The 27,146-nt window shown below is 41.4% G+C and overlaps 2 protein-coding genes and 1 long non-coding RNA gene across 3 annotated transcripts; all 3 read left to right on the forward strand.

The window, feature by feature from the left end:
• Window positions 1–2,497: 2,497 nt before the first annotated feature.
• Window positions 2,498–4,808, forward strand: LOC143523341 (acyl-coenzyme A thioesterase 1-like). Its single transcript, XM_077017727.1, has 3 exons — window positions 2,498–3,127; window positions 3,767–3,969; window positions 4,057–4,808. Exons 1-3 carry the CDS (start codon window positions 2,620–2,622, stop codon window positions 4,630–4,632), a joined length of 1,287 nt encoding a protein of 428 aa, XP_076873842.1. The 5' UTR covers window positions 2,498–2,619; the 3' UTR covers window positions 4,633–4,808.
• A 3,392-nt stretch (window positions 4,809–8,200) lies between these two features.
• gpr176 (G protein-coupled receptor 176) lies at window positions 8,201–15,665 on the forward strand. The gene is made up of 4 exons (XM_077016240.1): window positions 8,201–8,443; window positions 8,696–9,342; window positions 12,503–12,755; window positions 14,097–15,665. Exons 2-4 carry the CDS (start codon window positions 9,111–9,113, stop codon window positions 15,262–15,264), a joined length of 1,653 nt encoding a protein of 550 aa, XP_076872355.1. The 5' UTR covers window positions 8,201–8,443; window positions 8,696–9,110; the 3' UTR covers window positions 15,265–15,665.
• Window positions 15,666–23,159: 7,494 nt separating this feature from the next.
• On the forward strand, window positions 23,160–25,588 carry LOC143522533 (uncharacterized). Its single transcript, XR_013133042.1, has 3 exons — window positions 23,160–24,258; window positions 24,726–25,290; window positions 25,416–25,588. It is a non-coding gene; the product is annotated as an uncharacterized LOC143522533 (long non-coding RNA).
• The last annotated feature ends 1,558 nt before the right edge of the window (window positions 25,589–27,146 follow it).

Genomic DNA, 27,146 nt, shown 5'->3' on the forward strand with positions numbered 1-27,146 from the left:
ACAAAAATAATCACAACAGAATCTTCTTGATTCATGAATCCTAGTAGATCCTATGATTAATGAATCAGCATGAGAAGCGTATTTGTCTAACTGTTCACTTTGGTTTTTCCATAACAGGCAGCCAAAGCTTCAATTTAAAATCAGAATTAACATTTAGCATCTGTTTAATTAACGTTAAGTATCATGTTAAACCTGAATACACTGAGAATGTTGATGGATGTGTTACTATATTAGTATTTATTATAGGGAAAGTTTGGTTTTTAAACCCAAACCTTTATAAGCAACTGAAATGGAATTTAGGCTTTCAAAGCATGATCATAGTAATCAACTGTAATCACTATACGTTTGTCATGATTCAGTCGATATATCATGTGAATATGTTTACCTGTATTTCATATCATTCTGTAATGTTTTCTATTGAGGGTTGAGTGGTTTTCTTGACATGGGCATACTGTAGCTCACAAGCATTAATTAATGGATTAATGAATTTCACATTTACATTAAAGTTATATTTTTGTATAACAAGCACACATGTGAACTTGTATTGTGATTTGTTGCACTAAGAATTTCAACATGGGGTTATTTTTTTGTTTTGTTTTTGTCTTTATTAGTTACATACAGTAGGCTATTCATTCAACCAGTAGCATTACAGAATGTGAATTCTACAGAATTACAGACCCAAACAAGAGCCAAAACTGGAAATCCCAGTATACATAAATAATACAAAATGCAACCACACAATCAGAAAGAAATAATAGAGAACTTAGCAGAATGCATTCACCCAAGAACTGAATTTAAGTAGGCCACAGCAACTTTAGACTTAGACTCCAAAGTCTAACCAGGTAAGCAACCTGGAAGAAACATTTAATGAGAACATCGAAACTCCACTCAGAAGCAAACTTAATTTCAAACTTCAGGTATAAAAGCTCTCAAAAGCAACATTTTGTTTAACCAACAGTTTTTCAATGTTAGTCTTACTAAATATTATAGCTATGTTTATAAAGACATAGTCATCCCAGCCCTTACAGGCAATAATGAAAAGATAGCCATAACTAAATCAAGAATTATAGACATTCGAGATGCTCTAAAAAAAATCCCATGGCAAAGGAGAACCTTGCCACGGTCATCCCTATTGAGCATGCAAGCTGTAAGATCCTGTTCATAGTGTCAGAAGACATGAATGCAGAATTGGCATGCAGCAATAGTTTCCCCTATTTATGTTGTTAGCATTACTGTGCCCATAAAATAAATTGCCTTTATTTTATATAAAATAAAATGAACGCTTACTAAACATTAAAAAATCAGTTATTTCTAGATTGTAAGTTACATATTAAAATTATATATATTTTCATCCTTATTCATCAACAGAGACTTCACTCAGATCAAAGGCTTCTTATCAGCGTCTCAAGGGCGTTGCCTGCGGGGCTGTAACGCCTCAGCAACTCTGTTGGGTGAAAAGACGAGGAGGGTACGGCTCGAGAAAAGAGACCACCTCCCTGTGGCTGCTTGTGCATGGCTGCCTGGCCATGGCACAAACGCGTTCCTGATCTCGCGCATGCTCGTTTGTGTGCAAAACAATGGCCGACGCCAGCGTTTAGTGCAAGTTGAAATACCTCGTTTTTGTACACAAACGAATCTTACATTCTAGTCTTGTATTGGCAGTGTATATGTTCATAAAGTTACTTTGTGGAAAGGAAAACTTTTAAGAATAGCCTGTTAAGTTATCTGCATTGTAAACTTCGCATGGGAACAATGTTCATCCTAAATTCTGCAATGTGTGATACTGTGAAAGTAAATAGATAATAACAGTGGAAGGAGATGTATATTAATTTAATTAATTTAGTAATGCTGCTTGATCATTTATATATATATAACTACCATCAGTCTGCTTGTCTCATCTAATTTTAATTTTAATAAAATAAATAAAATAAAATAAAAATTTCGTCTATAATGGGTTAACCTATTATAGTTGTGTAATATTTTATTGTTTGGACAGAAGCCTGGCATTATGAGGACGAGCAAAGTGATGTAATGGACCCTTTCGTGTTTGGCTTTGAATCTGTGCAAGACATGCACCATTTTATGGCAGAGGTGCTTGACAACTTGTGAATACCAATCAACTGTAAATTGAACAGTGTTTAAAGAGGGTAAGCCATGGGGCTTTTGCAAAAATAAAGTTCTAAATGGAAATCTTTTGTTTGTGTTTTCATGTATTTCTACCTGAATTTTATCTGCAAAACGTTAAGTTTAATGTGCATTAAAGTTTTCAAATCCTTTGCAAACATCCTTATAATGCCATATGGGATGTTTCGTAAATACAAAGAGTGAAGGTATAACTAGTATATGTAGTTATTTATGTAGAAACGGTAAATTAGCTAAAAAAAATATATATATATATATATATATATATAATACAATTTTAAGCTTCTCATTTATTACTTTTATTTTGAAATTCCTATCAAATTACGCGATACTATAACGGAACTTCACCAGCGCGGTGCAGCCAGGATGAGAGAGCCATGGTGAGAGAGTCTCCCAGTCTCGCGCCGTATACTATTGGAAAAGACTCTAACTGGGGGATTTATTCAGACGTATTTGGCAACTTCGTGTCACTGCAATATGGCGATGTTATGCAGACAGATTAATAAACTTTTACCGAGATATGTCCTAACGAGGACGTATTCCGATTATGGAGTTCGGCTGCGAATTCTACCTACTACTTGTTTTTTTGACGAACCAGTTCAAGTTAAATTGACCGGCTTGGCTCCACAACAACAGGTCGAACTACGGTCTAAACATAAGGATGATAATAATGTTGTTTTCAAGGCCACGGCCATATATCAAGCGGACAAGAAAGGAGAAGTTGACCTGTCCCGACATTCTTCCCTAGGTGGCACCTACACAGGTGTCGAACCGATGGGTTTGTTTTGGTCGATGCGGCCAGACATTCCCCACAAAAACCTGACGGCTCGTGACGCCTCAAAAGCCATTTTAGTTGAAATAGAGGCTTCCAGTGGTGATGAAATCCATGCCAATGAGACACACCAAAGGCGTTTTTTAGCTGAGGGTGTGCGGAGAATTCTTGTGCGAGAAAGCAGGTTATTTGGGACCCTTTTCGTGCCTCCCGGTAAGAAGCCTCGCTGGTTAACGTCCTCTATGAGGAACAGTTAGACTAAGCGGTTTCACTCATAATCCAACAAAGTAGCTGCAAGGGAACGTGTTCAACAAAAGTAAGTTCTCGCCCTGTACTTAACGGCTTCCCAATCACAACGGTACAATGTACAAGGTAAAAAGAAAAGTTTTTAATTCTCCCTAATATTTTATTCCATTCATATGGAATTATCTAATTAGCAAATCTGACGTATACAGTAAAGGTAATAACGTACATTATTGCAATTAAGTTATTAATACTGGGTTATACAAAACTAAAGACTTCTCAAGACTTTACACATCGGTTGTAGTACAATCACGGACGTAATTTTGGGGGGGGACGGGGGGGGACGGGGGGGACATGTCCCCCCCACTTTTTCAAAAGCCGGTTTTGGGCCCCCCCCAGTTTTTACGGTTAAAACCAAATATTTAAATAGCGACGAATCCATGTCCCCCCACTTTTGAAATCAAAATTACGTCCATGAGTACAATGCTGTTAAAACATTCTATGTGTATTGCCTTAAAAAAATCACGTCAAGCTTGCCTCGATTGTGTGTTACAAGTAACACTGTTACTAGACAAGTATTTTACAGAGCATAACGGGTGTATCTTACAGGAGAAGGCCCATTCCCTGGAATTGTAGTTATGGGTACTTTGGGAAGACATCCACCCGAACCAGAAGCGGCTCTGCTGGCAAACAGGAAATTTGTGGTGTTGTCCCTGTCTCTTTTTGGCTACCAGGATGCAAGTAAAAAGATTGAAAGGCTTGACCTGGAGTACTTTGAAGAAGCCATTGCGTTCCTGCAGATGCAACCTGAGGTCTATAGAGGCATTTTTGAAAACTGTGTAAACTGAGAACTGTGTAAAAACACGGTTACAAGCCTCACTCTTTCCTTCTCTCCACAGGTGAAACAAACCGGAGTTGGCATAATGTCGTTCTCAAAGAGTGGGGATGTAGCACTGTCAATGGCAGCGTTCCTGGATCATGTGAAAGCCACTGTCTGTATCAATGGTTGCATTGCCAATATCATGTTTCCACTCCACTACAAAGACATAGTCATCCCAGCCCTTACAGCCAATAATGAAAAGATAGTCATAACTAAATCAGGAATTATAGACATTCGAGATGCTGTAAAAGATCCCATGGCAAAGGAGAACCTTGCCACCGTCATCCCTATTGAGCGTGCAAGCTGCAAGTTCCTGTTCTTAGTGTCAGAAGACGACAGGAACTGGGACAGTGCCTACTATGCAGAATTGGCATGCAGCAGACTCAAAGCACATGGAAAGACAGACTATGAGGTGGTGAGCTATCCAAAGTCAGGGCACTTTCTGCAAGTGCCATACATGCCCCATTACCCCTCGGGGTTTCATGCAGCCGTTAAGCAAGTGACTGCTTTCGGAGGTGAAGCAAAACCTCATGCAGATGCACAGGTGGATGCATGGGGTAGAATCCTGAATTTTTTTGAGAAAACACTGAAGTAATTTTCGGTTATTGTTATGACTATGCAGAGGTAAGGTTTGTCTAATAAATGGATTACTACAATTAGAGATCTATTTATCAACTGTTCTAGTCTACTGTAATTCTTCTTCTTTAAACCACAAATGTATAATAGTGATTAAAATGTAGAAGATAAATGAGGATTAACATTTCCATCGTATAGCATTGATTGTTGTGTTTTTTTTTAATTTAAATTCTAATAATGCAAGAGATTTTTATATTTTCATTGTTTCATTGGTTTTACTGTTCCATTTGCCTTTGTTTATCTCTTTTCTGTCTTGATTGCACATTACCATCAGCTACCCTAAAGTCCTTAATATGCATGCCTACCATAACTGGCTACAATTTGTACATAAATACGAGGTATCCAGGTTGTGAGGCCAATAAGGCACACATAAACCACCTGGGATGGGTGTGGCACAAGCCACGTGCTAGGCTACCGGTAGCCCATAGACTCCCACTTTAGTAGCAGTTCTCAAACATTTCAGCTCTGCATGCTTTTTGAATGACATGCAGTGCAGGCGGCCAATCAGAGCAAAGCATTAACAAACATTCTGAGGGATAAAGAATGAATAATGGGCAACAAATGAATAACAAGGCAATGGACAATAGGCATACCAAAATAAAATCCAGGCGTTTTTGAGATTCTCTGGGACGGCTCTGCCATGCTGGGAAAATAAATACAGTGCTGCTGCATTTTCCAGGATCTGAGTAACATTTTTGACTCGGAAAAGCCTGGAATTGAAATGCTTCTTTGGCACACTGTTGTGTCTAAGAAATCTTTGTGAGGTTACTGATGAAGCAATGATTCCCAGGAGGTGGCTAACCAGTAGCTAGGGAAATATTTACTACATAATGATACATTTCATTGAGTGCATCAGTGCCTGTTGAATGGCATTACTGAGCTGATAGGACATTAATAGTAAAAGTATCCATACACCACCTTTTGGTGTAGCTGAGGTAGAACTAGAGGTTGGTGCAGGAGTCGTTGGGGAGACAGTAATACGAAAGCAAAGGTAGAGACAGAAGCATGAACGTTTACGCTTTGCATTTACACTGCTGTGGCAACTGTGAGGCATCACGTCACTGAATCACTTTTGACACAGAAACATATTTTTGGTTGACATTTCCCATGCTGCCCCTGCAGGAAGTCTCAGGGCCTCTGTGGTTAGGCGGATGGCATACAGGTTGACATTACTTTGCAGAGCATGGGCAGCTCTTCACTGCTTTAGCCCAGGCCTCTAGGGACACAGGAGCCTGTGTTAACAACCCCCGTCCCCACACTCAGTGAGTGTGGACTCGGTTCTACTGAATAATGTTACACTCACTTACAGACGCCACAAAGGCATAAATACAAAGCAAGACCAATGTAAAAACAACGAATGGCCATGATCATTCAGACAGGGAGGTCTATATACACAAGGGGAATGAGGCACAGGTGTAGCAAGGAAAGGTTAATAAGAAACAGGTGGATGTATTTGGGAAGGGGATTAGAGTAGGGGGCGGAGAGAATGGAGAACACTGATAGAGAATAAACACACAGGCAGGTAGAAATATTTAAAAAGAGCACGTGGGAGAGCAACAGAGACATGAGTGTCATGTATCCAGTCAGGAACTCCAGTTCCCAGGATTCCACAGCCCGACTCACCCGAGCCTCCTCCCCTCGTTAATGAATCTACACCTGTTCCCAATTCCTTTATACCATATACACCTGGACTGGTTCACCTGAACTTTGCAAACTATTGCTGAACCTCAGTGATCATACTGGGTGTTGTCTAGTGCTATATTAGATTATCCGGTAACTTTGACCTAGTTTGTTTTCTACTCTTCCCTTTGGATTTTCCCTCTGATGTTTTTTTTTTTTTTTTAACTTGGACTGTTTTGACTATGTTTATGGAACATGTTTTGGCTGGCTTGTTCTTTCTCTGGTTTTGACCCTTCTTCTGTTTGACTAAGTATTATTAGACAACTTCCTTTTAATCTGCATACATCTGTTCACACGATTATGTCTCAGTCATCACACAGAGAGCCATATGCAAAACAATACAACATATTACAAAACAGTATAAAGCAAAAAATAAATCTGTAGTTTGTTCATTTAACATAAGTTCTGTCATGCTTCATCAACACAAACCGTATATGGCTGTGAAACACTGGCTTGTTATATTGTCCTGGTTTCTCCTATCTATATGTGTATTTGTCAAGACTGCTGAGATACAGTACGAAGGTGCTTATCTACAAGACCTCTTTTAGTAATGATTTCTGCTCTCGGCATGAGGATCCTCTTGGGAGGTCAGTTTGCATAGCCAGGACTCTAGAGGAAGCAGTGAAGACTTCCTTTGTGAATGACCAAAGATGGAATTTTGTCTCTCACCAAGCTACTACCAATTATCCACAATGACTGACACTCGTATCACAATGGATACCATCTAGAATCTCGAAGATGATGTGAAGAATGCACTGGTTAGGGTACACAACCTAGAACAACACTGCAATATTGCCTCCCTGAAGAGTACTGTTAATCATGAAGAAAACCATTTGTCATTGTCCATGATATGGGTATTGATATGTCAAAGATTGCTGTAAAAAAAAAACCCAGCATAATCTTAAAGGGCTTGCTACATGCTCTTGTACAAAGACAAGCATCCAGAACAGAAATGCCCAACTACTATTTGCTAAAACTACATAGAATAGCCTGTAGGGTTCGGGTGCAAAACCAAGAAAAAGTGAGGATTGCCTTTGTGATGAAAGGAAAAACCTTACGATACTCATCTGTGAGATGATGGAAAAGGCGTTCCTTCCATGTCTGTCAGAGGAATCGACTCTGGTCATAATATGGCAGCCGACAGCACGGTGAGTAACAGGAGCATGTTTATTAAACGCTCCTGGTGTGTGCTTCACCAGTGTGTTTGATTCCCAGGGAACACACATACTGACAGATTAGTAATATGTAAGGTTCTGTGGATGAGAGATTCTGCCAAAATGCCTAAATGTGAAGCAAAGAAGAGGCACAGAATTGTTGGCAGGACAAGCAATCAACCCAATCTGGACTACACATAAAGACGTAATGTTATTAATTATTTTAAACGCTCTTAAATTTACATTCTTTTTCATTAAATATAACATTAAATATAAATGAACTTAGCTGAGAAGACGTATGCTGTAGGATATAAGGTAAGAAAAGCACAAGAGGTATTACCTCGCATAAAAAGACCATCCGTTATAACTCGTCCCAGAGGTCATCTGCACCTGGTCGGGACCAGGGTCTCCTCTTTCTCCAAAGGAATTTAGGCAGCCAATAAGGAATTTCTAAAGCCTGCAACATGTTCACCACATAGGCCAATGTCAGAAATATTCACATTATTCCCAGCTGGACGATTAATTTACTTAATGCTGTTTTCCTTTTTCAAAATAGTGTATAGGCTAATCTGTATTTAATGCATAAGCCTCTTCTGACATAATGTATGTCTACAACGTACTATTTCAGTGCGTGTACTTATGTTTTTGTCTAACATGGGCTTCCATGCTTTCTCATGCGTGGATGTTGCTTCTCGCACTTTTCCTCCATACCTGAATTATAATCGGACAAATCTGATAGGAGGAGGCGTGGTTCGAGCTGCTTGATTCTCATCAGTCCTCCTAAAGACGGCACGTAGGCTACAAGTCAACCGGTGTTTGTATGTACAGATGTTTGAGGGACATCTTTTTAATTCAGTACTTTCTACTGGAGCTTGTTGCATAGCCGATAGGTGCCGATGTGGTATCCGCTCGCACTGCGTCGTCCTAAATAAGAAGGTAGGATTTACAATTTTCAGACCCTATAGGCGTTTGTCAATTCAGTATGAACTGCAAATATTAAAATAGCAATAATATTTTAAAAAGTCTAACAATTTAACGTATAGCCGTTCAAATAAAAGGGGTTACTTGTCATTTATCCGACATAAATGTTGCTAGCTTATACTTGACTGCATATGTTGAATCACAGTTTTGCGTGCACTTTATAGTCATATTTTAGAGTAATATTTTAAGATGTTTTCTTTGCTTCAGGACTGGAAGTTGAGTGGGACAGCACGCCATTACAACCCGACTGTCCCTCAGACGCTTTAATGTTATCTGTCTCATCAGTAGCTACAAATATGATGTCCTGATGCTCCGATTGCCCTGCCACACAACACACGTTATTCTGCTGCTGTTGCAGTGATCCACATGTTCGGAGGGGAAATGGCAGAGGAATATAATGATGATCATTCGGAAACATGCCATTCAAACACGGACATTTCATGCAAGTGAATAGTGGTCGTCGATGTTTTTCCATACATGTCTCGTATCTCGCCCTTAATTTCCCTTCAGGGGCCAAAAAAATGGAGACTTGTGCATTTAAATCAGAAATACCATACTGCATTTTCAGTACTCCAACGGGCGGGATCTTTGATGTAAATGTAGACGTCCAGCAGGAGTGAACATGGACGTGAGAAAGGCGGACTGGGTTTTTCTCACTGAGGACGGGACTCCGAATTCTACCGGTTCGTCTCTCTACCTTGATCTCCAAAACACGACATCTGAAATGGGTCTGTGGAGTGAGGCGAATGTGGACGATATTACTCATCTGGAGAAGCTACTCTACAGCCAGGAGAAAGCGTACCGGGACTTCGCCACCACCGTTCAAGTTTTCATCCTCATTGCTTCTCTCTTAGGTAAGTTGACATCAATGGAATTAATCATTACAGTTTGATTAGATTTGTACCTAACTATTAGCATATTTCGTAGGCCTACCTAAGTTAAAGTAATACATGGTGAATATATAGGTTATACGTTATAATCGTTTAAGCAGTTCTTATGAAAATTAATATGTACGGATTAGGGACTACATAAATACAAAAGTGTCAAGGTGTGTTTCTTGACGACCTCACAATTGTCTAGCTGGCTGTCACACACACACACACACACACACACACACACACACACACACACACACACACACACACACACACACACACACCTTTATTTTAGTTTTAATTATTTATGACAGCGTATTGCAGTCAGAACAGCATTTCAGTTCAGAACTGACATTAAGGCCAACAGCACATTACTTATAGTGAAGCTGAAAATGCCTTTTCTTTCTGACTTTTAACCCGCATAGACTGAACTGAGACTGTCTCAGAATTACCATTTGCTATTGTTCAAACAGTGGCCTAATTATTTTTTTATGTTAAGTTTATATGTTTACTGTGCTGATGTACAGTGAATTTGCCTTTTTAAAGAGATGTTTAAGAACCCGACACATAAATGCTAGTAAACAAACACGAGAAATATGGATTATGCAGCTTAGACAATATTGAGGAAAAATAAATATATATTTTTTGCTCTGATATGGCTGCACTTCCAGTCATCTAACAGGAGAGTGACTACTGCAAACAGTCAGAATTGTATTCATGATGTTTGCTTAGTCACAAATTAAGAATAATTTCCAAAAGATTACTATAAAAGCAACTTTTCTAACCGCAGCCATGATTGGAAGATTGAAAATGGTCTGAATTTACATAACGCCAATGCCACACAATCTATGAATTTAACCTGTAACTACAGGGCAATCACAAGTCAGGTTGCTAACTAAAAGTATGGTAAGCCTGGAGAAATAAGCCTGCTTGCTCAGGGCCTGAACATGGAGCTTGTGTGTTTAGCTGTTGAGCTGTAAAGTGGTGATGGTTTCCTGCTGGAAATCAATTAAGTATTGATCACATAGTTATTTTTTGTGTTTTCCTTTAGTCCTAGTCCTGTGCTGGATAGTAACTCTTTAGTTGGTAACTGGTTTGTACACACCAGACATTTTGTTAAAAATTAAGTTATAATGCGGCTTACATAACTGTATTTCTGAAGTTCAGTTCAGCTGAATCATATGCCTGATTATCTAGTTGAGCCTGAGTGGAATGTACTTTGTTGATCTATCTGCACCAAATGAGTGTCATTTCAGGGAGTTCATAGAAGCAATTCCTTCTTTTATTATTTTATGTGGCTGTGACTCTTATATGAGGATCTGTCAACCAACTTTAACCTTGAATGTTGTCTGATTCAACATAAAGAAACAGCTTCACATTCTACCAATGGTATTATTGCAGATAAGCTTTTTTTGCTCCACAAACAGCTAAATCTGTCTCTATGTTCTTCCTTTGCCATGTGCTTTTGTTTGTTTTGGTTTTTTGGGTCCTCCCATATTCTACTCCCTTATGTATCTCACCTGAATCTTGTCTCCCTTCCTCGTAATTGTCCCCAGGTGCTCTGTCTTTGTCACCCCTTGTATATAGGCCCCTGTGTTTTGTTAGGTTTTTGATTATCGTTGTGTGCAGGACCGGTGGTGGGGTGGGTAATGTGTAAAGTGTAATGCCTTTTTATATAGGATTCAGCCTTCCAATTACTGAAATGTGCGCAAAATGAGATGTATAAATATTTAGCCTGAAGTAAATGAAGCATTTTTTAAATAGTAATGACTCAGACTCCATGCCCCCTTCCTGCAGACCTCCCCATGTTTCAGCCATTTTATTGTTGACCCTTGTGTGTCAAATTCTTTGCAGTGGTTGGCAGTCCAGTGAAACTGGGTTTGTTTCTTTATCGTGTTTCATAACGTTTTCTCCAAATGGTTAATATGTGTGAGAATTTGATAGCCTGGAGTTTGAATCTGAACTGCTGTGGTTTACAGATTATAGTACATTATACTGTCTTGGATTAAGAATACAGTTGTAGGATGAAAGGACATGGAAATATGTCTGCTTGAGGTCACTGGTGTGACGCACTAACCTTATGTACGACCCCGGGTGTGATTAATTCATTTGTTTAGTTTTGCCTTTGTTGCAAATAGCTCTTCTGTGTGGGAAAATCTTCAGCTTGCTAAATATTAGTGAGTGAATGGGTGGTTGTATTACAAGCAAGGTCCTTGAGGAACTATAAGGGAGACACTACAGTACAAGGGTATACAGATAGTATATAGATTTGTTCTGCAGGGGACAGTATATGGATTTTATTTGTGAATTATCAGGAGGAGTGAGGGCTGCAAGCATGACATAAGACCATTTAGAGCACAGCAGTGAACAGCTTCTAGTCTCAAGGGTGTGGGGCATAGGAGAGGGAGAGGTACGTAATGGGGATGGGGGCCACAGGTATTGCTTTAGGGGAACTATACACACACACACACACACACACACACACACACACACACACACACACACACACACACACACACACACACACACACAGACACCTCATTACAAAAGGGTAATAGGTAATCAGGCAACAAACGAAAGTACTGAGATGTCTTGGATAACGTGTTTGGAATCTAGTGATTCTTTACCAAGTGAACCTGATAAACAGGAAGAATAAACAGGAAACACAGAGACATGGTCTCTAGGATTTGCATTGGAAGAATTTGGATGTCACCTCCAGTGAACGCTCCTGGCAGAATTATACTGGAATGAGGCTGACCTTCACTCTAAGAGCATTCGGGGATGGGAGATGGTCTTCTGCAAATGAGTGTGTGTGTGTTTGTGTGTGTGTTGGGGGGGGATACCATTCACAAGCCTGAAAATGACAAGAAAATAAACTCACATGCATTTGTCTCACAACCTCTGTCTAATATAAACCGAGATGCAGTTTAACAGGTTTCTTTATTGTTAAATCTACACTGTAATAAATTAAAGTCTGGGTTGGTTTGAAACACACACACAGAAAATTTGCTTTCTACATCTTTTTTTTTTTACATGACCTGTTTCTCTCTTAAATAATACAGAAATGCAGTGAAATTGCCCACCTGGGTCCTGTCATCACCCCCCCCCCCCCACCCCCCCCCCCCCCTTTTGCTCCCAGGCAACGCAGCTGTGTTGTGGTGCACCTGCCGCACCAGCGTCTTCAAGTCGGTTACCGGCCTCTTCCTGAAGAACCTGGCGGGCTCAGGCATCTGCGCGGGCCTGGTGTGCGTGCCCTTTGACCTGCTGCTGAGTGCCAGCCCGCACTGCTGCCTGTGGGTGCACACACCCCTGATCTGCAAGGCCCTCAAGTTCCTGCACAGGCTCTTCTGTTCCGCCACCACGCTGAGCTTCGCCGCCATCGCTCTGGACAGGTACCAGGCCCGCCGGGTCCTGCCGAATAGATCGTCGGCCACCGCGTCCAATAGAATCATGCAGCAGCCGTAGGCCAAACGGCAGGCCTCTGAATAATTCATTTTCTTAAGGTCTTAAGGGAGTTTTTCTCCTGACATGAGTTGCCAAGGTGTCTCCTGCAAGAAAATGCTCACACTCACACACACGTGCACACACACACACAAAGACAACACATGGGGAATGTAATAATTGCATGTAATCACTTAATTCCAGCACAATAAGCCAAATTCATTGTACCACACAACACACATACACACCCAGACAACAGCCCAGCACAACACAGGAGTGAGCAGGAGGAGAGAGAGTCCTCTGTCAGCTGCATGGGGCTGAAGTTCAGCTGAGGAATTAGTAGCTGTTATAGCCACAGAGCTTTGATTGACTCTTTCACACTCGAGAAGGCTCTAGAGAGGCTGGTTTAGAGGGGTGGTCAGGGCTGTCCGCTTTCATGTCTCCTCCCATAGCAGGGCCCCAGGAAATCGGTTTTTATCATTTCATCGTATCAAAATTTAAGGCGTTTTATTTTTTTTTCATTTGGAATTTTAGGATTTCAACTTTAACAAACCACAACTGGAAAGTAAAGTTTGCAAAGTTGGCTCACCAAAGCCCGTTGTAACTGTATGAAAACTGATTATGTATAGCGGTCATTCTAAAGTGCACATATGTAATTTGGACCACAAATTAAACATTTATAACAACTTTGATAAATGTCAATTAAAAATTAAAGGGCTTTACCACAGACCTTAATTATTTTCAGCTGGAATATTGAATGCTAAAAGAAAGGTGGAAGTGATGGTTTAAGCCCATCAGTATGAAATTCGGTTTGCAGATGGTGGTCAGCTTGTCTTTTTATGAAGTTACCTAGACTATATTTATTCTCACCAGCATTAACTAACTCATCCACAGCCCCTTTGCCACAGCGAGTCCCATCTGGTGTGAAAAGTGTAGCCAAGGACCAGCTGTAGCACACGCACTAGGCAATTCACTTCTGGTGTAAAACTGGTTGTAGTTTTTTCAATGATATTGGCATACCTGAAGTCAACTATGCTCTTCAATGCTATTCCCACACAACTGACCCCATACGCACCGTGATGGACGTGCACATAGACCTATTATACATAGCACATTGGGATCAAATATCAGGACAGTGATTCAGCACATTGCCTTTTTTTTTTTTTTTTTGCCTGAAATCTATTTCTGTACCTCAATTCTGTTATCTCTCATGGAAGTCATGGGCTTCTAAAATAGCTGATGAGAGTTTAACTGCTAACTGAGGTTTTATGTTTTTCAATCTTTATTTGTAGGTACTACTCTGTGTTGTATCCACTGGAGAGAAAGATATCAGACGCTAAATCCAGAGATGTGCTTGTGTACATATGGGCGCATGCAGTGGTGGCAAGCATCCCTGTGTTTGCAGTCACCAACGTGATGGACGTCTACGCTACGTCCACCTGTGCGGAAGGCCACTCGATAGGGCACCTCGTTTATATGGTGGTGTACAACATCACCACGGTGATCTTACCCCTGGCAGCCGTGCTCCTGGCCATGGCGCTGATCCGACGTGCGCTGAGTGCCAGCCAGAAGAAGAAGGTGATCATCGCGGCCCTGCGAACGCCCCAGAGCAGCATCTCCATCCCGTACGTCTCGCAGCGCGAGGCCGAGCTGCACGCCACGCTGCTCTCGGTGGTGCTGGCCTTTGCTCTCTGCAGCGCCCCCTATGCCGCGCTGGTGGTATACCAAGCGTGGCCCGGTGCTGCCGAAGCCTCGCCGTGGTTGCGGCTGACCGCCGTCTGGATGCCCAAGGTGTCGCTGCTCACCAACCCCCTGCTGTTCGTGACGGTGAACCGATCAGCTCGGCGTTGCCTGCTGGACGTTCTGGGTCGTCTGCAGCGCCGGTGCAGCCGGCGGAACACGGTGGGCTCGGGCGGGGCGGGCGAGGCGGGGCCGCTGGCCACGGAGACCGCCGCGCGCTCGGGCAGCCAGCTGCTGGAGATGTTCAACATCGGGCAGCAGCAGATCTTCAGGCCCAGCGAGGAAGAGGAAGAGGACAACCAGATTCCATCGGTGGCTTCGGCCACCTTCGCACGCAAGCGGGAGGAGGGGGGCGGGGTCACGCGCGGGACAGCGGGAGGTGTCGGGGCGGCGGGAGTTCAGCAGCTGACTGGGGAGGGGGGTAAAGAAGCAGGACTGCCCCTACCAAAACACTCCCCCATACAGGCCTGCGCTAGCTCCTCCTCACAGGTGGCCCCCGCCACGCCCACAGACGCCGAAGACGCCACCCAGTTTGGCTTCGGCCCGTTCGAGCTGCCTCCTCAGTGGCTACCAGAGACCAGGAACAGCAAGAAAAGACTCCTCCCTCCTCTGGGCAACACACCGGAGGAGCTGATCCAGACCAAGCAGCCCAGAGGGAGACCTGAGAGACGGATCAGCAGGAACAATAAAGTCAGCACCTTTCCCACTGTAGACCCATGACACCTGGACACACCCACCAGCATGCCAGTATTGGAAAGGGGACCAAATCTTTTGTAAAATCCATAGTATTTCTTCTTAGATTCTCACACAATGAGAGACTGGGATCCGACCTTTTATAGGAAATGCTAAAAAGGATACAATTTGTCATATGGATTTTAGGGAAATAAATTTGTTTTTTGTAAATAAAATGAACTGTGGTGCAGCAAAGACCTAATTTTTTATTTATTTATGTTTTATGTATTTATGTGTCATGTGCACAGTCGATATGAGCAGAATCAGATGGGAAGGCACCCTTAGTGGTCAACAAAAAGTTCACTTTCAGTGTCACAGTCAAGTTTCAGTGTTACACTTCACTGAACGTGTGTGCCACCTGACAGAATGCACAGAAGGCCAAGTCTTGTGTCAAACGATATGTAGAAGGTTGTATAAAGTAAATCTTTATAAATGTATAAAGATTGAAGAAATAATATATAATGTTTTTGCTGTTTCAGCGAACCTTTAGCTCTGTGAAATTCTTCACTGTGTTGGCATTCTGTGTGACAGAAGGAGAGGAATAACTAAAACCATATGAGCCTGGTGTGAGCCTGAGTGGTGGTGAGAAGTGAATTTACCCTGTGCGCTGCTGAAGAGTTATGGTCCATTTTACTCATGCTCCACTTCTCACTCACTGTACCAGTTCTAATGGGGGGGACGGTCTGTTAATGTCTTTTAATGGATTTATTGATGTGTTATATAAGCTCAATTACTAAGTTTCTGCAGGCATAAAAAATAAATGGAAAAAAAAACCCTTGAGATTTCAGGACACTGAACGGAAGAGTAGTTCTCTGTCTGGCTCATTCCCAGAGATGTGTGATCAAAGGGCTCTCTTCAAATCTTCACAGTGAGGGCATCTGCAGTGTACCCACTGCCCTTGCTAACACTGCCCTTGCTAACACTGCCCTTGCTAACACTGCCCTTGCTAACACTGCCCTTGCTAACACTGCCCTTGCTAACACTGCCCTTGCTAACACTGCCCTTGCTAACACTGCCCTTGCTAGAGCCTCATCTCCCTAGGGGTTTCCCAGCAGGGGCAAGAAAACGTAACATAGTTTTGCTGCAAAGATTGACTGATAGAAATTCTGCTATTTTGCCTGTGCATATTTAACCAGGCAGGCAGAGATGCATCCTGCCCGTGTCTTTTATGGAGACATGTCAATTGAACCAAAACACTTGACTTGATTGCAGAGTTTGGTGAATTCGTGGAGAGTCTTAAGCGTGAACCTTAACCTTTAACCTTTGACTTCTGACCTGCTGTCTCATGTGTTAAGCTCTTCACTCCTACAGGTCTGTCCATTTTCTTGAGAGAGAGAGATGGAGACAATCGAACAGTTATGTTATTGAATAGCTATAAGGAGTAAATAAAAATAACATTTGAATAACCTTTTCTCTATTATAATTAAGTATTAAAGTATTAAGTATCTTTACAGACATTCTATGGACATTAAACATCGCAGCTATGTTCTAGTGTGTACTTCCCTCCCAGTGCAACGCTGCAGTCTGACTCCTGTCGACATGCCCTGATTAGTCACATGAAGTTCTTTGGGAAAGAAAACATGTTTCTTACATTTCTGGCCTGATCACAAAGGAAGGGTCCGTGTTTACTAACACACTCTTGATTCCTAATATCGCCCCAGAACGGCCAGCTATATTAAGTGACGTTTGAAAGCTGATTGAAATGTTTTGGTGTAGCGCACATCCTGATTAGAGAGGTTTAAAGTCTAGGAAATGGTGCTTCTATTGATTTTCTTAAGTTGTTCACATAACAAGTGGTCCATGTGACTGAACGTGTTTTGGACCGAGACAATGCTGTCAGGTACTGGTGTTCTTCCATGTGTGAAGTGAAGGACCCCCCCCCACCCAGTCCCACTCCATCGTTAACAGGATAACTTGGATTTATGAAATCTAAGTGTTTTGTGAAAGTAATCTTGGAGTCAAAGACTTGTTTAATTAGTGAAGTTGCTTAGCAACCGATGGCCTGGTTAAATCAAAGCCAATGCTGTGCATAATGGGTAAGTTAATTCAGGGCTTTCACTGGCACTGTGATTTCATTCAATTTCAACACGGCCTGAAATATCCTGAAAACAAATATTATATTTTATGCTTAATAACATATTTTTCATTCATTTCATGTGTTTAGTGTATTTAACCTCACATTACAAGCAAGACAGAGATGCTGTACATCCCTGAAAGAGCCAGTCCTCATCGTGATCTTTCTATCTCATTCGAGAACACCGTGATCACTCCATCCATGGAAGCACGTAGCCTTGGTGTAGTTGTCGACAATCAACTCTCCTTCACGGCCCACGTTGCTAACACAACACGATCATGCAGATTCGCCCTTCACAACATTCGGAGGATTCGGCCATTTCTCTCTAGGGAGGCCACTCAGGTCCTTGTCCAGTCCCTTGTCATCTCAAGACTGGACTACTGCAACTCCCTCCTGGCTGGTCTTCCTGTGCATGCCATCAAACCCCTGCAACTGATCCAGAACGCTGCAGCTCGGCTTGTCTTCAACCTTCCCAAGTTCAGCCATGTCACTCCCTTCCTGCGCTCCCTCCACTGGCTTCCGGTAGCTGCCCGCATCAAATATAAAACCCTGGTGCTGGCCTACAAAGCAAAGAATGGTCCAGCTCCTCCTTACTTGATGGCCATAGTAAAACCCAGATGCATACCTAGAGCCCTCCGCGCCTCAAGTATGTCTCGTCTTGACCCTCCATCATCCAGGACACATGGGAGACAAGCATCCAGACTTTTCTCTGTCCTGGCTCCAAGGTGGTGGAATGAACTTCCCTTGTGTGTCCGAACATCGGAGTCACTTGCTGTCTTCAGACGACGACTGAAGACCCACCTCTTTCAAGTGCACTTTACATAATTATGCTTCATCTATTGTACTTAATTGTCTCTTTCCTCAGGTGTTTGTTACAGGTATTGCTTACTGTCTTTTTCTCGGGTATTGTGCATAATTGTTGGGTTATAGGAATTGCTTACTGTCTTTTTCCTCAGGTGATGTGTATATTCAGGTGTAATTGTTAGGTATCATTTCGTCTAGTGGTTTTTCCAGCTTAGAGTACCTTGTGTTCAGGACTATCTATACTACCTTGGAGATTCCAAGCAACTACATAGCACTTTTGTAAGTCGCTCTGGCTAAGAGCGTCTGCTAAATGCCATAAATGTAAATGTAAATTACATACTTATCGTACTTTTTAGCTACAGATGGCAACATGTTGGGGAATGAAATGAATGTTAATTTCCTTGAGATTCTTATTTACTCTGGCATGATTCATAAGACAAAAGATAAAATCTTTTTTTTTTTATTCAAGGCCTATATAGAAAACAGAACATAATCTCCTTCCATAAGAACATCAAAAACATCCAGAAACTCCTTAACACTTATCAACGCGTTTGTGTGTAAACACGCACCACAGGCTGTGTTTGTGCCACTGATGCATTGTTGTGAACATACATATGCAACAACGTGGGCAATGAACATAGTTGTCAAACGGGTGTGAAACACATCGCCTCTGAGCTGAGACCAGCTTGCTACATATGACCAGTTTAAAAGAGGAAGCGTCCCTCAGTGGCCATGAGCGGACACCCCTGGTGTGACGTCTACATCAGTGTCTCGCTCACACAGCCTTGGCAGAAGAGCACTAGGATGAGTCGCTGCTGGCTGGAAGATCGTCCTAGCCCCCACCTGGTGGCGTGCCCCCCCCCCCCCCCCCCCCCCTTCTGGAAGAGTGCAATGTGAGGGGGGGAGTTCCCTCATCGCCTGCTAAGTAGTGACGCACAGGAAGCGGAGTGCTTGGTGCAGCTCTGTGGGGAGCCAGCACGGGGTTCCTGGATGGCCCCACGTGATGTGGGGGTGGGTGGGTGGGGGGCTGAAGGGGAGGGGGGGGGTCTGGTTTGGCTAAATGGGGAATGGGGAATGATGCAAATGGCTAAATGGGGAATGATGCAAAGCTCATAGCCACGGAGGCTGATGTGCAAAAACAGCATGTAATACTAAGGAGAAATCACAAGCTAGAAATTCACCTAGAAAAGCACGTCCCTTATACAGATTCTCAAACCAGAGGCTATGTTCTCACTGTGAAAGACTTCTACCACATATCTATATAATATTAATGAAGCACGATCATTTCTACAAACAGGCATTAAAGATGTCATAGAAACTACTTAAATTATTAATTAGTTAACTAATAATTGCATAATTTCAGGATGCTCTACCTTTTATAATCTGTACAATCTAAGTACAAACACATGATTGGTGAACAGAGACACTGCTCTTTGATGTTGGGCCTGGTCGGTCATGTTTTATCAGTGTGCAGCGGTAAGGGCTCATTCTGCCTCTTAACATTTGGGTGCCTTCCCTTCATCTTTTTCAATTCCACTGAAAAGTAAATTATACTTTTTCATTTCGTTATTCATTTAATATGCAGTTACCACTAATTCACTGTTAATTGATCTTTACTATATTGTCAGTTATTCTGGAACAAATCTATTGATCTCATAGTCAGACTTGTTTTGAATGTTTGTCAGTGAGAGGGTGGGCCGGGGTTGGGTAATACTACTGAGTCTGTTTTTTATTTGTCAAAATTTATATTATGCTGGTGTGAGACAAAATATGAAATAAATTCTCAGGCTGATGTAGTACTGAGCAATTACTGTGTTATTCATGATCCATAATTCATTAAAAGGGAAGTATTTCATTTCATCTATGTGATGAATGTGAAAAGGGATATTAATCAGGGTTTAATTTGACACACAATATTTTATTTAATGCAGTGACCATGGGTTTGATCTTGGTGGGTCACTGTATTTAAGGGAAGCAGTATTTAAAGATGGCACTTACAAATTAGCAATCGTGTGTGAGGATAAAAGAAGGGAGGTAGAGAAAGGGAGAGGCAAGAAGAGAAAAGATAAGAACGAAAAGAAAGATTAGAGAGGGAGAGAAGAGAAAGAGGGATACTGAGAAAGACCATTTTTTACTGATGAATGGGCAAAGAAAAAAATCACCATGGCAACATGTCTCTCATGTCTCACTACTGTAGCTCACTCTGTCCCGGTTCTTCGGTGCTGTTATGTTTCCAGGGAGCCATAATCATTTAGTGTGTCATTTTAGACTCTTTTGAGCCTCGACCTTAAAGTGACACATTTACAGGTCAAAGTACTCACATCCACTTTTCTGACAACACCTAACTGTGTCCTGTGCTGCACAACGTCCATTACACAATCAATAAACACATCCGTATAAATATCGCAATAGCTATTTGTTGAGAAGCCAAGCTTTTACCCAGCCAAATAACAATACCCTAATAAAGGACATAGTCAGTATATTTAAAATTGATTACATTCTTTTAAATGTAATTATTTAGTTATGTGTTTTACAGTGTTGCTAATAACGCCGTTAAAAATAATTTTGTCAGTAACGGGATTATATAATTAATTACTTTTCCTGTCGTTACAACGCCGTTGACGTTACTGGTCATTAAAAGCGGTGCGTTACTATATATTGATATACTAACAGTAATACGAGCGGACCGCTGTCCAGGCTAGTGAGGAGTAACAGATCTCGATAGATCACAGTTCTCGGTGTAACACCTGTTTAACTTACAAGTCAGTAAGCGAATCAGAGCCAGTGTTTTTACACGCGCGCCGAAGTACGCCAGTGAGACGGAGAGACACGTGACACAAACGGAGAAGAGGCTGAAATGGCGAGTCAGGAGCAAGCCGAAGAAAAATTTCCATTTTCAAGGTGGCGATATAAACATAATTTAAGAAAATACTTGAAGTTCCTGAATGTCTACCAGACTGCGTATTTGATTTATTTAATTAAGGATAGAGGTTTTATTGTTAAGTTTACTTCTGTTGTGAACAAACCAGTTTTTTCAGGTTGAGAGAATTTAATTTAATTTGATAGATGTAAATGCACTTTATATAGTGTAACTGTTTTACTTTTGCTTTTTTTTTTACAAAGATTTGGGATTTTAAAGGATTTTATCCTGCACTGGTCTGTGGATGTGCAATAAATATCAAAAGTTAAACACCTTTCTGATCTACTCATTTCAACTGACTGTGAGGACTGCCTTTTAAAAAAAAAATCCTTATTCATTGGCATATAACTTTTTTTTAACTGTAATGCAAATATTTACTTTCCCTGGTAACGAGTTACTTTTATTATAGAGTAATTTAGTTACTAACTCAGTTACTTTTTTGAACAAGTAGTGAGTAACTATAACTAATTACTTTTTTAAAGTAACGTTCCCAACACTGGTGTTTTATAGCTGAAAAACAAATATCTTTGAGTGTTATACAAAGATGACCAGCACGAACAACCTCCTTCCCTCAGTATCGAGGATGGGTCATGGCTGGGTCTTTCAACATGACAATGACCCAAAGCACCAGGATAACCAAGGATATCAAGAAGCGTATCAAGGTTCTGGAGTGGTCTAGCCAGTCTCCAGACCTAAACCCTATAGAAAATCTTTGGAGAGAGTTCAAACTCTGTGTTTCTCAGCGACAGCCCAGAAACCTGGCTGATCTGGAGAAGATCTGTGTGGAGGAACGGGCCAAAATCCCTGCTGCAGTGTGTGCTAACTACAGGAGACGTTTGACATCTGTCATTGCAAACAAAGGCTACTGTACTAAATATTAACATTGATTTTCACAGATTGGCAAATACTTATTTGCAGCAGTAACACACAAATAAAAGATTAAAAAATCATAAATTGTGATTTCCGGATTACTTTCTTTTTTTTCTTCTTTTGATTATGTCTCTCACAGTGGACATAGTTTCCAAGTTGAACACACACACACACACACACACACGTGTGTTTGTGTGTGTGTGTGTGTGTGTGTGTGTGTGTGTGTGTGTGTGTGTATTTGTTTGTAACGCGACACTAAAACGCAGTTTCGCCACAGAGATGGAGCCAGAATGATAGAGCTAGAGACTCTCCCAGTCTCGCGTCGATCACTTCTGGACATACATCTGGAAATAAATTCTTGAAACTTATTTTTAATAGTTTGATTTTACCCTTGTTTTTAAATTCAACTGTAGTAAATAGTGCTGGCCCGATTTTCTGTTTTGAGGTAGAAAAAGAAGCTGCTTCTTTTAATGCCAAATTAAATGCACACACTATAAGTGATGCAAGGTAAAGCTCATAGCGCATACTAGTAAGGCTCCTAATGCACGCACTGCAAGTGATGCAAGGTAAAGCTCGTAGCGCACGCAGGTAGGGAACGCAGTGACGGACACGCAGAGACCAGAGACGCTCATGTAGCGGCAATGTGCAGCACTGGACCAGACGACCTGCGGGCTTAAGAAGAGCAAAGTAAATAAGAAACAGGTGTTCAGTATACTGGTGATTGTGACTGTGGGAGTGGTTGCGTGCGCGGGGGTGTGTGCTGGGATCGGCTGCTGACCGGGATGCGCGCCCTCTGGTGGCGACCCGGCCCCCTCACCGTGACAATTACTCCGTTATTTAAATGTATTATTTAAAGTAGAATGAATTTGCCCAAATTAAAATGACAGTAGATACGAACAGTCTCAAATGTAAATTCATTCATGCTGTGGTTTATTGCGGTACTTCTGCATATTTTTTCTTTAAAAAAATAAATGTATAATAATGAACTTATTATTAAAGGGAATAACTTTATTACTGAAATAATATTTTTAGTAATATGCGTACTAAAATTCTATAACCACAGTATGTTTTTTATTTTTTTACTTAGACGTTATGAATTGAATAATCTAAATGACGTCACAATACATGACGTTGTTAATTAGTAGAATTCCGTTTCTATAGTAACGACATAACACAACATAACCGAACGTATATAAGGCCGTAAGGCAAGGTAGTCCACACCAGTAAGATATTTGTTGAGAAAGAGGAAGCATCACAGCTGAACATTCAACCAATTAATACAGTAGTGGACAGTGGAGAGTGGGATAAGAAAGAAGATGGACTGCAGTATAAAGAATGCAATGGAAAGTGAAAATCTGAGAAGAAGTGGACAGGAACAAACAATGGAGGACACACAGATGCTAAGTGAACAGGAGGAGGTGTTCAATATGAGAGTTGAGAATATGATATCCATGATAAACAAAGCCACAAATGAAATAATGACAGAGAAAATAAAAACCAGAGAGTTGGTCAGTAAATTCGAGAAGATAGAAAGGAAGTGGACAAAAAAGAGAGAAGAAATGAAGGACAGACATGAGGATGGATGGAAGGAGGATGAAAAGAGGGTCATTGAAAAGGACAAGAAGCTAAAGGAGGAGGAGTGTATAAAAGAGATCGGAAAGATGGCTGAGTACACAACGAGGGAGGAGCTGGAGAAGATCAAACTTAGGCAGGAGATCTACTTGTACCAAGAAAATGAAAAGGCAAGGCTGAGGGAAATAGAAGAACTTCGGCAAAAGTTGGACAAACAAGTGGAAAAGATGAAGGAGAATGAAAAGATAAAGAGGGAGCTTGAAGAAAGAGCGAAGGTGAGGCAGCAAGAGTGGGAGAAGGAGAGAAAAACACTGGTGAAATGTCGGAAAGAGGTGGATAAGATGAAGTGGGAAATAGAGCAAGAAAGGAATAGGATGAGGGATGAAAGGAAGAGAGAGCAAGAAGAGTTGACAAGAGAGAAGGTTTTATACCTCCTGAAGGTGGAGCAAATGATGGTTAGAACGATAAAAAAGATGGAAGTTAAAAAAGATGGAAAACCTGAGGGCTCTTGGAAGAGAACGCTGGGACGATGGTGGAAGAGTTGGAAGAAGACGAACCATGAGCACTGCAGGAGCCAGGAGAGCAGCGTCCAAAAGGACCAAGACAAAAGCTCAGCTAATACAGCAGAACTCTCGTCCTGCCCCGGCAGAAGCAACCCAGAGAGTCAGAGCTCTGCAGACCGAGGAAAGGAGACGAGAAAGAAGAGCATATGGCAAAAATGGTTTAAGCGCTGAAATGAAAGGTTAGTAAACGAACCTGTGTCCTATAGAGATTATAAATAATATGGCATTTCATAATAATAATAATAATAAACACATTTTATGAACTTATTCAAGTTCGCTTGGAGTGAGATTTGAACCTGGAGGATGTGGCGAGTGTAAATTGTTACCGGGGTGGAGTAAAATGGACACAAATGAAGTATTATATCGCGATCGATCGATCGCCAGTGGTTGGCGCCAGAGCGAACTAGTAACTCGTTGAATCATAGATGTGGATCAGAGGTAAATAAACTAGATATTTTTTTTGGTGTGAGAAATCGGTTGTGTGGCGTGAGAGCGTGTGAAGACGGTCAAATACGTGTGTCTCACGCTCAATGCGTGAGAGTTGACAACCCTGTAGGCTATGTATGTTTAAATAAACGGTTGTTTAAATTGATGTTCACATACTCAACTAGTATTTTATATCTTTTCTTGCATGCTTCCACCCAAGACGATTCCATACAAGCGCCTAGGAGATGGTCTGGGTTGCGAGTGGATGTGCTGATACCCGGGTTGGATGTGCCATTGCCGCAGAGGACGTGCTGATACCAACTCCTACCAGAGGTTCACCATCTGCACTGAAGGGACTGTGACTACTTGGCCTGGAATGAGAACCATGAGCACTGCAGGAGCCATGAGAACATCGTCCAAGAGTTCACCTGCCGCTCATCGCGCCTCCCCTTCGCATCTATTTAAGCTTCCCCCTCACTCTTCCGGGTTGTGAAGTATTGGTGCCATGCCACGTACCAAGCGTTCTCTCCGTGTTACTGCCTCCCTGTGTACCGATCTCTGCTCTCCTTCTAGACCTCGTCCCCCGCCTAGTCCCTCTGTACCTCCTGGCTTCTGTCTCACCGGTGTGACCCTGGACTGTCCTGACCACGATTACAACACTCCTGCACAACACACCTTGAACGGAGTAACTGACCTGTTTGATAGCTCTGTGATCATTGTTTCAATAAAGACGGCTATTATCCGCACTTGGATCCTTGTCTGCCTGATTAGTACGTTACAGAAAGGTTAGTAAACAAACCTGTGCCCTAGAAAGATTATAAATAATATTATGGCATTTAATAATAATAATAATAATAAGAAACACATTTTATGAACTTTTTAATTTTGTTTGGATGTGCCATTGCCACAGAGGACGCGCTGATACCAACTCCTACCAGAGGTTCACCATCTGCACTGAAGAGACTGTGACTACTTGGCCTGGAATTAGAACTACAACTATAACTATAGAACTACATTTGGATTATAAATACAGACTTCTGCTAACAGGCCGCCCAATGGAGGATGGGTTCCCTTTTGAGTCTTGGTCCTCCCGAGGTTTCTTCCTAATCCCCACCATCATAGGGAGTTTTTCCTCGCCACTGTTGCCTCTGGCTGGCTCATTAGGGATTTGGATCCATACAATTGTAAAGCTGCTTTGTGACAAAATGTGTTGTAAAAAGCGCTATGTAAATAAATTTGACTTGACTTGACCATGTTACAATCATTATGATATAATATATAATATATATATATATAATGTAATAATTTTTTTAAAGCATTCAAGTGCCTCTCCAAAATGAATAATGTCGGTAGTCTCGCGAGAATGGCAACCTGCAGTAGCCCGAGTGTCAGTTCTCGCGAGATTAGCGCTGACAGCGGGAACAACAAACCCGAAAAACTAATCAGAGATGGATGAATGTAACGAGAGAGAAGGCGTTTCTACCAAAAGTGAAGACTTCGTGTAAAATATAAGGGGTCCTGGACCTTGATTGGGCTGGTGGGAATGCTCGCAGCAACCAGCGGAAAATTTACCTCATTTTAAAATAAAAAAACTCGACAGGTGTGCAAATCCGCACTCAAAAGCTTTTCCTTTGGAAATAAAATTTAAAATTGGGTTGGTTTATTAAGAGTTTAAAAGGTTAATGGTGCACACTACTTTAGGCAAACAGCGAACATATTTCAATGAATATCTTGCTGTCTAAATCAGTTATATCGAAACCTAAAAGCAATACAACCTTGTGGAAAGATTGGTATTACCGCCCTCGGCTGGTCACATAAGTGAAAAATATTGCATCAGTTGAAAACATTGGTTGAAAACAAAACATTAACGAGATTAGGATAATACACGTAATGTAATTCTAAATGTGCCAGAAGAGGGCGCCAAACGCTTATGTTCTCTCATCTACCGAAATGTTTAGTCGCATACTGCATACTGGATACTGATTTGGGGCCCAAGCTGTACGCCAGTAGTATGTAGTAGGCTATTTCAAACAGTCTCTCGTGGTGGTGATACATAAAGAAAGAGGAAACGAATCTAATCAAAGGAAATCAATACACTGCTCCTTCGCATCGTTGTGTAATTAATGATTCCACTCCCCCCCCCAAAAAAAATAAAATAAAATAAAATAAAAACATTTAAAAATTAAAACGTGGAACACTGTTGCAGTTGGGAAATCAATGATATAGCAGATCGTATCTTTTGTTATCTGTGAAATTACATACAAATGAAGTCTTTTGACACATTTTCTGGAGTTACCATTACTAATACCACTATGATTTTTGATTATTCAGTAGGCCATTTTGTTCTTTTTTGTGTTGTTTTTGTAATCCAGCATGATGTACTATTTTGGTATATGATGCATTGTGGCAAACTATATATTTGTTTCAGATTCAGAAATAACTAGCCCTGTGTAAAATATAGTTCCCGTGCTCTAGTCCGAGAAAATGTTCATTCTAAAAACTCTATTCTTGTATTATTGGGTCACCTTTCTTTGAAAATCACGTACACTTATAAGAACACAAATTTTGAAATGTGCACTTTGGAAAGGTTTTATAGATCTAGTTTAATCATAGTCTAGCCCAAACACACATGTACTTTACA

Source organism: Brachyhypopomus gauderio, chromosome 9 (genome assembly GCF_052324685.1).
Source record: "Brachyhypopomus gauderio isolate BG-103 chromosome 9, BGAUD_0.2, whole genome shotgun sequence".
In the NCBI taxonomy this organism is placed as follows: Eukaryota; Metazoa; Chordata; class Actinopteri; order Gymnotiformes; family Hypopomidae; genus Brachyhypopomus; species Brachyhypopomus gauderio.